The following is a 16,910-nucleotide window of genomic DNA, read 5'->3' on the forward strand; positions in this document are numbered from 1 at the left end:
GAGAAGCGTAGAAACCAGTATGAGCGATATCCATTTGTTTACCGAGGGCAGGAGATCGAGTAAAACTAGCCTTGTTTTGAAAGGGGATGATGAAGGTGGTGAGCGGGTAGACAACAGGGTGGTCCTAAATGGCAATAAATCTGTTTCCTCTCTTGTAGAAGATGACGATGCCTCTGGAATCGGTGAGGAGTCCGCCAGTTCGGAAGGTGTTCCTCGAGAAGCTACCTGCGAATCCTCCGAAACTCAAATCAACAACAACAACGAAAATTCGAATAACAACGAAACCTTTTGCATCGACGTGGAGTGTAACTACTTGACGTCCGTTATCCCACCGCCTGCTGAATATTCCACTTCCGATTTCGAACCCGAGACCGTTGGTTGTCCAGAAGAACAAGAAGATAAGAGTGAAGATTGGATTGAGATTGAGGACGCTGGTTGTGCACCGATGAGAAGTTCCTCAGATTCTGAGCTCAATCGAATGTTACGGAAGTCTGCCAGCGCTCCTTGTGGCACAGATGTAGACAGTGACAATGTGTTTCTTCCAGATACAGATGAAGACCTAACTCCGAATAGTCTTCATGCACGAGACGATACGAAAAATGATCTCCTGATTTTAAACAGTAGCGACAAAGAGTCAATTCAAAGCTTCTTCGCATGCCCTGAATATATGGTCGATGTTGGAACATCAACAGCTCTTGGCTTAGATACTGATTCTTCGTATCTCAACAATAATGTATCTGGTTTCTTCAACACAACTCCATCCAACAACAATAATCCATCTATTCTAGAAGTTAAACTAAGTGATGGTTCTCAGAAACTCAACGGACACACGAACACAACAAATGCTGACGAAAACCGAAACGACTTGGAGGCTACTTCCAAAGGTGCAGCTCATAAGGATGGTTCGTCGCAGTCCAAACCTACAGGAGGGAAAGCCCGGAAGTCACACAAGGAAAAGCAAAGTGCTGGTGGTAAGTATGTCAAGCATGTGGAAGCAAGCTTGGCTGTGTTCACCAGCATGGACCCTCTCAGCATGTGTTGTATTATGTTCTGTAACATTCTTGTAGCCCTTTCTGGAACAATTCCTCCTTCTCCCCCAAGAAAAAAATAGCATGAGGACTGGTTTGGCAGGACTTGCACTTACGTACAACCGGTGCGTTTTATTTAATAGCATGTACAGTAAGAACAGTTATGCTTCGTACTAAGAACATGGCTTCAGTGTGTTGTTGTGTTGTTCCATGCCTCTTGGTTAAAGTGATAGAAATTTTGTGGCGGCTTGAACTGGTTAATTGTACTAACTTCTCCCCCGGCCACTTCTTTCATATTATTGTTGGACTATTCTAGTAGATTTTGACGTGGTGTAGTTTGGAATATAAATGGAATGGTGCAATATCGCCTTTTATTGTCACCTCACACTTAGGAAATGGGTGTTCATGGAATTTCATCATTCGGTTTGTCAGTTGGTACTTAGTATATTAGTGTAGTCTTCTTTGTACATCACCAATGGGGCATAACTTACGTTCACTGTTCACGGTCACCGATGCAACTGGAGAATGTTTTCTTTAAATTAAGTCCGTCCGATTATGGTATAAATTGTACCCAGGGAATGCATTGGTTTCGGTCAGTAAAGTTAGGTTGCCATGCTGCAAGAATCTTGTAGCTGTCATTAAAAAAATCTTGCAATCCAACAATATTTCTTCATGTAAACATAATCGTGAAAGGAACATGCAAATTTTTTTTTTCATCTTCCAAGGAGTCTAACCATGTTCAATTTTCTGGGTCGTCTTGCTTGCTACCTGCTATCGTCCTCCCACTGACATAAAGAAAAAACCAGCTTCGTCGCTTCCGAAACGACAGATTCTTTTAGATGGGAAGGGGAAGCGCGCCAAAATACACACTTTTAATGAGGAGGTTCACTATTTGTTCGCTAGAGTGCAGTGCTGCTTGGGTGCAGATATCCTTCTTGCTTTCAGAAAGTTTAAAGTGTAAACAGTAAATAGAAAGATGGCGATGAAAGATTTCTCTCTTTTTTTATTTTTATTTATTTATTTATTTTTTAAATGACAGCAACGATATGGCAGCCTAGCTTTGTGTATAGACCCAATTAATTTGCAGATAGTTCTTACTTTTCTTATAACTGAATGTCATATACAATCTTCTAAAATTGAAAAGTTGTTAATGAAAGAGTATTGTTAATTCGGTGTCGATAATATCAGTTCTTATTTTTCGATTATACTCTTCGTTGCTCATATTGCTAATAACTTCTCATATGGAAGTCGAATTTGACTGAAGGAATGACAGAGGGTCTTAGGATAGATGATTTACCTGCAATGGAAAGGGTATAAAAATTTGATTCCAATCCATACAAGCTTGTGGACAACGTTGTGAACCTGAGTTCCTACTATTTTCACCCCTCCCCCTCACACGCATTGACTTGACCGTCTCTTTGAGCCTAGTGCATAAAAATGGGACGTTGAAATTAAGAATTAGTTTCATTTTAGATTTGATTCACATTATTCAACCGCTAACACAATGTGGAAAATTAACTTTATTTTTAAAAATGTAATTTCTATTAAAGACAAGTTACTTACCAAGAAATACATACGAGGAATTATGTATTCACTACACTATTAACTACATTTCAAATACTAACAGTTGCAATACAAGAATGGCTGTTTATACTGTAAATAAATTTGACATAATTCAAATTTTACCGGTATAGTTATAATACGGCAACAATGAGTACATACTGCTGTATCATAGTTTTAGTAACATTCAGCATCGTACTCTCATAAATCAAGAACTGATATTTCGGTGGAAAATATATTTGTAGTTACGTAAACTTGACCCATCTTTTGCTTCTAAACAAGATAAACCAGCAAAATTCATATAGTAATAACCAAGTAATCTTAAAATGAATATCTCGGAAAACAAATACGATGTACTTTATCGGAGACATCATATAACGTGGCTAGTAAATAGTCAGAAATATTTTAGAGAATTGCTTATGTCCATTCTGTCGACGAAACAGGAAATTTTAGAAATTGCGATAAAAAATTAGAAAAAGACATATGCGTAAAGTTTTACGATAACCTAATACATTCATTACATACTTCGATTTTAATTAACAATTAATACTTAGTTTATATTCTTTCTCACTTGGAAAACTGTTTCTTAGAATATTCTTCGATCGATGAAACCAAACGTCACAGAAATGAATTCCCTTATTCCTTGCTAATACGTTGCGACAGGGAAATTCGCTCCACGTGATCATTTACTGTATTGCGTCATAGAAACGAGAAAGGTTACTTTGCAATAGATTTTGACAATATTATGATCAAATAAATTATCAGACAAGGCTGTGAAATTCTCAGTTATGCAAACAAGTGTTCAGGTTTTGATAAATAAACCAGTATAAAAGATACAGAAACAGAAAACATTAACTAATGGCTTAGTATTTACGTATCAAAATTCACGAGAAAAATATCCATTCATTTTTATTAGCTGTATTGCATTGGTCACGAAATTGCTTTATCCATAATAAAATATTAACTTTTCGAAAACATACGTAGTTCGCAAGTGGCATTAACAGTTTAATCCGAAGTCTGTTCACAACATTGAACACAAACTCGTATGATTGAGGATGTTAACCCATTCGATTATTTTTATTTATTTATTTATTTATTTATTTATTTTTTCGAATGCAGTAAATCTTCGGAAATGCGTGCATATTTTAGTAAAATCTGTAATTTACAGTTCCTGGCCAAATTGTTTTAAGTTATTATGACTTTCTGTGGAACTAGCATGTGAGATGCAAGTGTTTAAAAAATAACACACACAAAACCAATCTGATCCAAGGATGCTTATTTTACATACATTCCTTTATTAACACAGCGTTTCAAGTGTATTCGGCACATTATGGACAAAGAGTTATACAACTTCTTCTAACATCTGTGTCCAGGTATCATATTTCGACGAATCGTAGGATCAATAGTTGCTTGGGTTTTTACAAGAGGATGACGCATCGTTCTTTTGATGATACTCCACCTATGTTTTCAATGGAGCTGATATCGTGAAGTTTTATTAGAAACATAAAAGAGAACACAGGAGCAAAATTTGATGACTTGATTCAGAAACGCCAGACCGTTTCGACAAGATCTTTTTGTCTTCGTTAGCTGCATGGAAACTCCTACGGCAAATTTACTGTACATTTCGTGAGGAGGAGCACCATTTTCAACTGTCAATGATACTGCGCAGATGAAGAATGTAGTTTTCCACTTAGAATTTCAGGTTGCGGAGTTATCCTTCATAATTCCCTAAAATACCTCCGATTCTTGTAAAAATATCTTCGAAAACGAAATGTATGGTATGTTTGGAAATTCAGTGACTAGAAGTCGGCAGATTGATTCCTACTGTCAAATGAAAGAAAAAAGGATTTAATAAACACAGGTCGAAAAACGCCTCCTTTCAGAGTTGAAAACCAACGAAAATGTGAAATATCACGTTTTAAAACGTCCTTATTTGAAAGCTATGGAACTTATCCCAAGAAGTGTTAGGAATTACGAGGAGAGAGTATACACTCTAAGTATTCATGTTTCAGAATCCTACGGCACAGGCAAAACGAATGGTCAATTAATACTTAAAAGTGTATCCCCATAACCCATTTCTCTTTGTACAAGTCGTTTCGCCGGTATCGGAGAACAGTAAACCTTGAATATTTAGATAGAGCATACAAATTTTTGAGAAATTCCTTGAATCCCTTGCGATGGATCTCATAGTTTTAAAACCATTGCATTTCAAGACACAATGTTTTCTATTTTCAGTCTAGTATAATATATAAAGTGCTGCACATTTCCATGCAATGTAGTTTCACGTTATATTGAGGGAATACACTGTGTGTACTCTGACTTCAGAACATCAGAAAGATTCAGCAGCACACTAAAATGATTGTAGAGTCAGAAAATACACGAACTGCTAATTTAATTCCCTGTAAGTAGGAAACGAAATTGGCCGCTCAGGTTACAATACATTTAATTGTATAATTTAGCAAGGTTGCTGAGAGGGACAAAAATCTAAGCTAGTAGGAAGAACAGCAATCTTCTGCTGACATAAAGACGTTGTGGTGATATTTCATAAATCGGTTAGCGTAGTTCTGTATGTCATTGATAAATTCAGTGGCCTGTTTATTTGTTTGTCGTACATTTCCTTCAGTCAATTAGGATCGATTTAAATCACTTGGATTTGTTTTTCTCTGCAAAGCTTTTGGAAGTAATCATTAAGGATACGGGTGCAGTAATTGACAACTCCATAACAGGCTCAACTTCCCAAATGGGTTCTTCCTCTGCCCATTGGATCATTAATCGAGAACTAAAGCGTTCATCGATTATATTAGTTTTAGTGTATATAAGATATATATACATAAGCTATAATGAATATTCACATTTGATTAAATTCTTTTATATGTAATGTGTCAAATGCACATGCATAAGATGTTAGTAAACTGTAAGTAATTTGTATGTACACTCCATTGTACAGTGTAGTTATATTAAAGAGCATGTGAAGGTACTTTCAATTATCCGTCTTGTAAAATATCTGTACGCCTTGTAATGAAAGTTAAGCAGGTTGAAAAATTCGTTCAGTTCTTTGTAAGAACTCAAGATTTGTATTCTACATCTGAAAACATGCGTTTTCTCATTAAAAAAAATAAAAAAAAATAATAAAATAAATAAATAAAGAAATAAATAAGTAAAGGTGTTGAAGGTTTAACTATGGGTTCTTAGTTTATGTAGTCCCTTTTTATACACTAAGTAGTGTAGAGCTCTTTCGGTGCGGCAAACCCGGGTTGATTTTCATTGGGAGCTCATGTTATGCGGATCCCACATTAAGCTGTAGGTCCGCGTCTCGTATAGTCTTGCTGCGTTAAAAGGGACGCTTAACTCTAAACGAACCAGCAACTAAGTATTGTATAAGCGGTTCATTTGTACTTCTATTCATATATTTGTATTTTAGGTTCCGTCAATTGCCCGCTTCGCTGGGTTAAAATGAGAAGAAAATAGTAGTATGTTCCGTTAGTCAATCACTTTTTACTGTTACTGAAGCACTCTCTGATAGACGATGTTTTTTGTCTTGCTGATCATTTTTATATATTTTCCTCCTTCCCCGAGTTGTGGGGCTTAATCTACATTTAAACGGCATCGAAAGTGTCACTATTCATCTCAGCGACCCCGAAAACTACGGATTCTACACTAATATCGGTCATTTTCGATTTATATATATCCCTCCCCTAAGTTCCACCGTCAAAGTGAAATAAAAAAAAAATCATCCCAGGCCCGAACCTCATCTATGTTGAAAATTTGATCGAGAAGAGTTCAAGAGTTATTTAGTCACAAACTTCGGTCTAGTAGATTATATACCGGACAAACAGTCCGATAAATTATATTCACTTTCACTTTTATGAATATAGAAAGATAGATTCTGTTGTACGTTACTGAAATACTTGCTCATTTTTCGTATTTCGAGTTATTCTTTTTCCTTTGTGCTGATTGACTTCAAAAATGTGGGATAGATCACGTTAAAACGAGTCACCGATACGTGTGATATTTAAAGAGGTTACTTCTGAATGTAAAGTAATTATTCTAGTACTTGTACTCGTACGTGAATTATAATTATGAGTTCATACTGCGTATTCACCTCAGAAACAAAAGACTAAGTGATTAAAATTCGATAAGCGTAATTGAGTAACTACTCCTGACATTTTTGAATCTCCTACGGAATTATTAAATAATACGGTAGGATTCATATATACAAATAAAAATATATATTTTAACAGTAAATAAACAGTAAACAAAACCCCTCGTACGTTTAAAATATCCCAAAAGACGTCAAATCTGCAATAGTTTCGAGGCATTCCTCTCCTCACCTCTTCCTCAGCAAATGTAAAGGAAACTTGCTGCTACATACAATTGTCCATATTTTTGAAATATTAGATTCTGGAACACAGAATACGGAAAAGTGGAATTCTAAAGAACAGTAATACATTTGTTCGTAGCTTTTATTTATAAATCTCATTACACAGCAAGTTAATGTTTCTGAACAAGTTCGAATGTCTTAAAATGCATTAAAATATCAAATAATACTTTCAATAGAGTGGATACTTTCAACTATCTAGGATCAATATTAACAGACCAAAAACCATATTCACGAAGAAATTAAATGTCGACCAAAACCAGAGAATTCATGTTATTATTCAGTTCAGAATCATTTCTTGTCTCGAATTCTGTCGAGGAATTTGAAGCTTAAAATACATAAAACGATAATCATGCCTATTGTTCTGTATGGTTGCGAAACATGGTCGCTTACTCGGAGGGAAGAACATAGACTGAAAGTATTTGAGAACAAGATCCTGAGACGAATATTCGGATCCAAGAGGAACGGGAATGGGAAATGGCGGAAACTTCATAACGAGGAACTACATAATTTATACGGTTTACCAAACATTGTTAGGGTCATCAAATCTAGGAGGCTCAGGTTGGCAGGTCATGCAGTTAGGATGGAAGAAAGTAGGAACACTTTCAAAGTCTTATCTGGAAGACCAATCGGAAAATGAGCATTAGGAAGACCTAGGCGCAGATGGGTGGAAAATATTAAGATTAATTTCATCGTTAGCTAAGAATAGAAGTTAGTAGAGAGTTTTTGTAAACGCGGCATTGAACCTTCGAGTTCCATAGGCCATAGAGGTAGTTAGTTAGTTAGTAATTAATTACACAGCAAGTACCTCTTTACTGTGTTCAAATGCTTCAAGTACTAAAAAAAATTACATATTATATAATCAGATTTTTCAGTGATTGGCAGTTCAAAACCGCTAATTGAGTGTTAGTTCGACATTGTAAGTTGAATGTTTGTTATTTGTGATTCTATTTAGAAATACATCCCAGAAGTTTTCATTATCCACAAAGTAGAAAGAGAAGGAAATGTTACTATCCAACTGTCAGCACAAACTGATCACATCGTTCAAAGAATTTCATACATCGTACTAATTATGCAGCAAAGTTTTCTTTGTATGCACTGAGAAAGGGTGAAGAGTGCCTTGAAACCGTTCAGAGATTTTGTATCTTCAAGATGTTTTAACGTAAGAGAATTTTTATTTACTGTTGATGTTACCTTTGTTTCCTTTTGCACAACCGAAGATTAAAGAACCTGACCAACTTCGTATTTAGTGGTGGGTAGCACTGTCTAGAGAAACGGAATAAGTGTTGCTACTTTCGCTCGCGTCTTTCATCTTAGAATTGGACTTTGCTGTCACTTTACAAGACGGATAGTCGAAAGTTTCCGGTAGATTCTATTCAGTAGTATATTATTGTGGAATGTGTATATATACAGTGTACATAGTGTAAAAGAAAGTATTCCGTACTTTAGCAGCAATCATTGTTGTTGAACACTTCTCTGTGTCTTGCATGTTGTTTCTTATTTAGAAAAGTAAATGAGGCAAAAAATAATAATATAAAAAAAATGATTTTTCTTTATTTTTCTTTATTGAGGAACATTTTCTTTATGCACCTTTGCCTATTATTTTTACTTTTCAGTCAGTAAAGTTCAGACACTTTTCAGTCAATTTTCCTAAATAAATGTAGCAATTCAACGGAATTTACAAACAGTAACAACTGTAGATAAATGTAAAAATTTCAAATAAATTCTGTTAATAAACAGTACTGTATTCTACAGTATTTTTAAACTAACATATAGTACAATTCATCTTATATATTATTCGGTCCAGTTAGAGTTGATCAAGTGTTGGGGAAGAATGATATAGTAGTTCTTTTAAAGAAAGAAAAAAAAAAAAGCTAGAAAGCAGAAATAATAATAATAGCAAACTGCTTAAAAGCTTAAAAAAAATATTCCTATTAAGTATGTGGCATACAGCGTTTTTTTTTTATATAAAGAAAAAAGTGGCTTTGCATCACAATTTGGGATGCAGAAAATATGGAAATGCGATAAAATTCAAAAATTTATCGCAAATTGCGATGCATCTTTGCATCTTTCATTATTACCACGGAGTCTAAAATAAGGAGCAAGCTGAAAAAAATATTACTATTATTTCAAGGAACTTTTCTTTGAAGGGTCGGTTGCTTAAAAAAGAAGCCTCGAGTTTGGGTTACAAAACAGTTTTCCACTCTTGTCTTTCCTTCCCATTGTTGGTTTGTTGCTAGTGGATCATTCTCTAGGCCTTATCAGGTTTTCGGTCTTCCTATCCTTGTTTCTTAGTGTGTGAAAAAAAAAAAAGTCCTTTGAAGAAAAGGCGCGTTGGCAGCAGAGAAAACAAGTTCAAACTGTATTGGACCTTGCCGATATATGGCGTAGTATGAATAGGGCTTAGATATGGTTAGTAAAATGCAGAACTGCGTACAGTAGATCACTGAAACAGTCACGGCATTCTTCAGCGCCGAAAATATAGAAACTTTCCTTTCGCTTTTCATTTGAAGTACTGATATACCGGTATATGCCCATTTACTCCTCTAGAAAAAACCAAAATACGGTAATATTTTCCATAAGTAAAAGCTTTCCTTTGTATATACTTAAACACGAACAAACTATTTGCTGAGCAAAACAATATATTCACATTGAAAAGTACATATGTGCTAGTTGGCAAACTGTAACACGTATGTAGTTCTTAATGTGAATATATTGTTTTGTTTGTTTGTGTTAAAGATTCGGTATTTGCAAGATTTCTCCTCGCAAGACGTTACGAACCTAACTCAAAAAACATCCCGACCAAATAATAATAATAATAATAATAATGAGATTCATAAAAGAAATCCAATATATATGAAAGTAATTGACAATTCAATTCATAATGAACGGAATTGTGAAGTACTTTCGAATTTATTGGATTTCTTTTACGAATCTATAATCATTATACTACATAAAATACGATGCAAAAGTTACAAATTTCGATATAAATTGAAAATTGTATCGCAGTTTGCTACATAAAATGTAAATTAAAAAATTTAAAAAAAAGAAGAAAAACGCTGGTGCCACTCCAAGTCAAATATAAAATTAGTATGGATAATAATTTTATGAGATATTTTATTATTATTATTATTAGACTTGGTACATACTTAAAAAATTATTGTAGTTAATAGGAATTAATTATTTTTCGCTTTCAACCACTTCGTTATATTTTGCTTTTATACATATAATATTATTCGGTCTACGACGGAAAATACATGAACATACACACAGTATTAACAGCCTATTCAATAGATGGTCGCTCAAATCTAAATAAACAGTATTGCAGTATTATATTCTAAAAAGCACTAAGCTTTCCACTAGTTTCTTTATTATGGCGTTCAGTTGATTTTTTTCAGTCTGCTTAGGAAATGAAGCAAGGCAAGACGTTTTTTGCATGTATAGTCTACACGGATTTTCCCAGTTCAAATTTTATCAAAAAACAGCTCCAAATTTTTTACTTTATCCACAATAGGTATTATATATTGCGTTATTTATGGATATGTTTGGGATATCATTGAAGTCCGTTTTTTGACATAATTATCTTGAATTTAAGAAAATAGGGCATTTTATGGTCTGTCTCTGAAGATTATCACTACATCCTGATAAAATTTATATGGGACCTCTGGCAAAGTATACTCTTTCAATCAAAGAACGAATCATTAAAATATGTGCACGTAGCCGAAGTTATGCGTGAATATACAACATGTATATGAATGGGCCGACTTAAGAACCTTCTTTTTCTGAAGTCTGGTGAAAAATAAAAATAAGAAAGAAGGTGTCATAAAGAGACATGTGTCGTGGAAATGCTGAATGATTTTTTTTTTTTTTTTAATTTAACCTCTTGCAACTGTATGAATGAAGTCTTGTGATGGTGGAAAAAAATGGATTCCGAATAAAAATGTATTTACAAGTTTCATGAACCCTACACGCCGAAAAATATATTTTGCATATATTCCTTCGTTCAACATTTAACTATATTTATTGTTTTTTGCCTCATTTACTATTTATTTTTCTGTGTTTATAAGTGTGTAGAATGGAAATGTAGATTTATCCCATCGTAGAAAAGACACCAAAATTCAACACTGAGACAACTGTGTATTATTTGTAGTACAAGATCCACAGAAATTTACGGAATAAAAGAATTTTTTTTTTGTCTCCCTGTATGGTTAGATAATTGACATCCTAATTAACAGTATATAATATATTACAAGGTGTTTCAAAACAACATCAACGACGTTTGGGAGGTGATTCCTGACACCAAAATAAGACAAAAAGTATAGATCAACCTGGGTGCAGAAAACCGTCATTTCGCATTTATAGGCTGGCGAAAACATAAATAAACTTTAAAAGTCCATAGCTCCAATACTATAGGACCTACCGTAGTCCGGTCAGGACTTCACTTAAGAACTAATATGTGCGCTGTCAAAAAATACAGGTTTCAAAATCCTGCGGTACTCAAGCAACAATTTTTATAGAGGTGTCGATGTGTTTGTAAAGTTCTCAAATACATCCTCTGATTTTTCACTTTCTCAGTTGATCTTCCGGTTCTTTCTATATAACCTCCTCAGACCTGAAAGCGAATTTTGGTAGCTGGATCTACCGTTGGCTATGAATTCATTGGTCAACACTGATGCTAAGAAACCTCCCCATGTTCGAATGGCATTTCACCTAGAAGTCACTTACTTCTAGTAATCATCTAGTAAATGTTAATAGGCTCTTTTGGAATCCACCTCTTCAATTATAAATGTATTTGTTAATTTCTTTTGAAAGACAAAGTACTAAGTCAATTTTTGTCAATTTTGAAATATTGGTTCTATTAAGTTCTGTTTCAGCATCTCCGTATATTGAATAGGGTCTCATGCCAAAACTCCATTAGTCAAATTAATTGTAGGCAAAAGAAAACAACGTTGTTTTCCAAAATGTCCTTAGTCAGCGGTATTCTCTGAAGTTATTTTCTGACTCACGCCTAAAAAAAACACTTATAAACTCTTGCTATAGATGATTATTTCACAGTTATTTTACGAAAAGTAAGTAATTACAGTACATTACAGTACATTTACCATTCGCCAAATACTCGAAAAGAAGTGGGAATACAATACCCCGGTACATCAACTATTTATTGATTTTAGAAAGGCTTACGACTCGGTTAGGAGAGAAACATTATACAACGTTCTTACAGAGCTTGGAATACCGAGAAAGCTAATTAGATTAATTAAGATATGTTTAAGTGAATCCCAAAGTAAAGTCCGGGTAGGAAAATTTTTGTCCGCGAGCTTCCACGTCGAAAATGGCCTGAAACAAGGAGATGCGTTGTCGCCATTATTATTTAACTTTGTGCTGGAATACGCCATAAGGAAAATCAAAGATAGCAACCAGGGCCTAGAGTTGAACGGCATTCACCAGGTTATGGCATATGCTGATGATGTAAATTTAATAGGGGATGATAGGAGAACAGTAGAAATAAATGCAGAGATATTATTAAACGCTTGCAGGGACATGGGTTTAGAAGTAAATGCAGAGAAAACTAAATACATGGAAGTGCGTCGGGACCGTAATACGGCAAATTGTGGAGGCGTTAAAATATTAAATAATACTTTTGATAAAGTGGATACTTTCAAATATTTAGGATCAATATTAACAGACGAAAATCATATTCACGAAGAAATTAAATGTCGACTAAAAGCAGGGAATTCGTGTTACTATTCGGTTCAAAATCTCTTGTCGTCGCGAGTTCTGTCGAGGAATTTGAAGCTTAAAATATATAAAACGATAATCATGCCTGTTGTTCTGTATGGTTGCGAAACATGGTCGCTTACTCTGAGGGAAGAACATAGACTGAAAGTATTTGAGAACAGGATCCTGAGAAGAATATTCGGACCCACGAGGAACGAGAATGGGGAATGGCGGAAACTTCATAACGAGGAACTACATAGTTTATACCGTTTACCCAACATTGTTAGGGTCGTCAAGTCTAGGAGGCTTAGGTGGGCAGGTCATGTAGCTAGAATGGAAGTAAGTAGAAACGCTTTCAAAGTCTTGACTGGTAGACCCATAGGAAAACGACCATTAGGAAGACCTAGGCGCAGATGGGAGGATAATATTAAGATGGATCTCGCAGAGATAGGAATACAAAGTAGAAACTGGATCCAATTAGCTAAGGATAGAAGTCAGTGGAGAGCTTTTGTGAACGCGGCACTGAACCTCCGGGTTCCATAGGCCATAGAGTTAGTTAGTTAGTTAAGTAATTACAGTTTTGTTTTATGTAGATTACTTTTCTTTTACAGAACTAGAATGATGGAAACACACACAAAATATTCGTCTCCTGAAAAACTTACTTTTTTGACTTAGGCTCTTTTGAAATTGAGCTCTTCAATTGACAACTTGTAAAGCACATTTTTCAAGCTGGTGTTCTGCCACCAACAAATATTTTGTTGAATTTTTTTAAGTTGCCTACGATTCGTTTAATGTTAGGTGAGATGCCATTCGGACCTGGGAGGTTTCTTAGCATCAGTATTGACCAATGAATTTATACCCAATGGTAGCTCCAGCTACCAAAATTCGCCTTCAGGTCTGAGGAGGATAACATACGTTATATTTTTAAAATATTCTGTATATTCTTGGTATCTTACAGTTCATTTTATCTTTTATATATTCCTCGACTTCTGTTTCTATCTTATTTCTTGGTGTATAGAGTGTACACATTTACTTAATTTCAGTTAGTTCTCATTGTCAACTTTACCATAGCATGTATTACCATATGCAACCCAAGGTGCCCCATACTTCATTACAGTGTGTTTTCAAACGTAAATAGGTGCAAGGTTTTTCGTATGATCAAAATGTAAGAAATCAAATGAAAAGAAATGTTCTACAGACTCAACATTCTTTAAAAATAATTTATGAGCAGTTATTTTGAAAGGCTCTTCCTGCAAATTTGAAATTAATCTCTTCACACAGGAAACACTGCAAGTAAATTAATTTCATTTGCATTCGTTGTACTTTATATACATATATATATATATATATTAAAAAGAAACGACTGAGAACTTGAAAAGTGCTACCAATTAGACTGGCTCATTTTACAGCTGAGAATTAAGTCGTGATTTGTGTTATGGTAACAGCTTTGAAAAACATATCCGTAATTTTAGCAACTCTATGTTTAAGTACAAGAATTACTCTTTATGCTCTTTAATTACAAATAAAAGATTTTCAGTCAATAAATTTCGAGTACCAAGTACATGTCTTTTCTGATCCTCAGGATAAGGAATTTAAAGAAGGAGAAAAGAAGTCAAAACACGTTGTGAATCCGAGAGGGATGTGTAAAATTCAAACGGATTAAACATTCAAATATGACAAAATTTCTGTAATAGTCTGCCGTATTGACCGTGCACTGAATAGGATAATGATTCTCATTTCCTTTTCAGATCATAATTCTAGTCCGACAAATGTTAGGCTTCCGAACCACGCGAACATGATGATCATTGCACTACTCGATTTACAAACGTAAGTTACTTTACATGAAAATTGCCTGTATCATCGTTGAATTTCGACACGTTTTCTGAATAAAGAATGATTCTAGTGGTATTCTGCTTATGAGAGATTTTAATCATTTATATTTTAGATCAAGTATTGCGATTGTTTTCGTGTTTGCGTGGTGAAAATAAAAGAGGAAAATAGACAATATGACAAATTAGCTAGAGAAGATTTATGTCAGTTGTCAGTCATCAAAAGGAAAAGGAGAAAAGAATGAAACGAGGGGTATATGTTCAGACACAAAGAAATCGTAAATGTTCATTGAATAGGATGAAAGAAAGAAACGAGAAGTATATGTTTAGATCCAAAGAAATCGTAAAACTCTAGTGAATAGAAAAAAAAAAAGAAGAAACTAGATGTATATGTTTAAATACAAGGAAACCGGAAATGTTTAGTGCATAGGGAAAAAAGATAGAAAGGTGAAGTATATTTTCAGATATAAATGTTGAGTGAATAGGAAGGAAGAAAGAAACAAGAAGTATATGTTTAGATACAAAAACTCGTAAAGGATCCGTGAATAAGAAGAAAGAAACAAATGAGAAGGATATGTTTAGATACAAAGAAATCGTAAATGTTCAGTGAATAGGAAAAGAGAAAGAAACAAGAAGTATATGTTTAGGTTCCGTGAATAGAACTATACTAGACACTGTTGAAAATTTGTGCAGTGGACAGTAATACAATACGCAATTTTTCACTGCACATAGAAGTCCAGACTTGTACATATTTCTGTGGATCTTGTAGTATTCAAGATAAATACACATTGGCACCCAACACAATTTTTTTTTTTTCTTTGTATCACATATCACATGTTATTGATCAATATTTGTATATGCAGTGTGTTTTGTCTATATTATTATTTATCATACTTTTCTTTTGTGATTGGTTTCTGGAAAAGAAAATTCATCAGTAATGTTAAAGTGGATTTTTTCTCTGATATGAACAAAAAATATTGTTGATTATTTTTGTGGTTTGTGAATAATTCTATAAGCTTGTGCATTTATTTATATAATGGCTGTTTTCTTGATAAGATGAACAACCAATACTATGTTAAAATATTTTCCTTGGATTTCTTGCCTTTTTGCGCTGTGTTAAGTGAGTTTCCTAGGAGTAGGTTGATATGTGAATTCTTGGTATGCTTTTGGGATCATTGTCTTTTTTTTACTGTATGTAGCCTATGTATGATATTGATATACACAAGTATATACTATATACATATATTTATCTCTCTCCTGCCCATTACAGTAGTTTGAATTTTCTCCAGTGCTTATTTTGCTTTCAATCTGAGGTCGGTTTCCACAGGTTTCGATATACAATAAGCATTCTATAATACCTCAAATTAGAGTACATGCATATTTCATGTTCTACATGTCAATATTAAAAAGCAAAATAAAAATAAAATGACATTCCTGAATCCGTGACAAAGAAGAGTGAATTAACAATATGTCGCTCACTCTTCAAGTGTTATTAAGTTTGTACCAATCAAGACAAATTATATCCGAGAGATTTTTCTGTAAGCCGTAAGTAGGTTTTCAGTGAGATAAATTTTCAGGAATTTTTTCGAAGCATCAGTGGGATGACTATAAAATCAAATAAAACAGAAATGAAATATAGTTAAAACCGACATATAGTTTGATTATTTTAAACGTTCATATCTGCACACTTTCCCTTCTTTTCTGTACGATGAATGATTAATGATTAAAAAATAAATAAATAAATCAGTATGTTTTGTTTCTTTGTGTATATGTGTAATAAATGTTGAGTATCGTAACTTACATATGGGCAGGGGCCGCGGTAGCTCAGTGATAGAACCTTCACATCTGGTGCATGGAGTTCTAGGTCCGATCCCAGCTCGCGCCAAGTAAGCTTTGTGGTGGACAAACACCATATGCATGGGTTTTCTCTTCATTTCACCATTTTATTCATTTCTCATCACCATCGTCTCCTTTAGCCTAGCCAGCATAATTGTGGGACGTAAAACTTATATATAATAAATATTTTCTATATGCAAAAGTTCATCTCTTGATTCTGTATATAAGAAAACATATAAAGATAGAGACAAACAATTTTGCCCTTTTTAAATTCAATAATATCAAAATCTATATATTATTTAAACTGATAAAAGTTGTATCGATCAAAATTTAAACTGAAGTCGTCTGGAATCACGTAATAACATAAAATAAAATTTTAAAAAAATACTAAAACAAGCAATATTATATTGTTGATTTCGGCATTTTCGTGAGTTAAAGCGTTTATTTATTTATTTATTTATTTATTTATTTATTCATTTATTTATTTATTTATTTTAAATTAGCTGAACCTGCGCTCTCTACACAGCGCATCATTCACAAATGAGCATGAATGTCCTTGTCATT

General features: G+C 34.0%; 1 protein-coding gene across 1 annotated transcript in view; it reads left to right on the forward strand.

The window, feature by feature from the left end:
- LOC145676497 (uncharacterized) overlaps positions 1-16,910 on the forward strand; it is a 252,372-nt gene that overhangs the window by 181,524 nt on the left and 53,938 nt on the right. Inside the window, exon 3 of the mRNA XM_081747308.1 lies at positions 159-971. Coding sequence (XP_081603434.1) covers positions 159-971 — 813 coding nt within the window. The remainder of the gene's footprint in view (positions 1-158; positions 972-16,910) is intronic.

This window comes from Thermobia domestica, unplaced genomic scaffold (genome assembly GCF_964235325.1).
Source record: "Thermobia domestica unplaced genomic scaffold, izTheDome1.hap1.1 HAP1_SCAFFOLD_171, whole genome shotgun sequence".
Taxonomy (NCBI): domain Eukaryota; kingdom Metazoa; phylum Arthropoda; class Insecta; order Zygentoma; family Lepismatidae; genus Thermobia; species Thermobia domestica.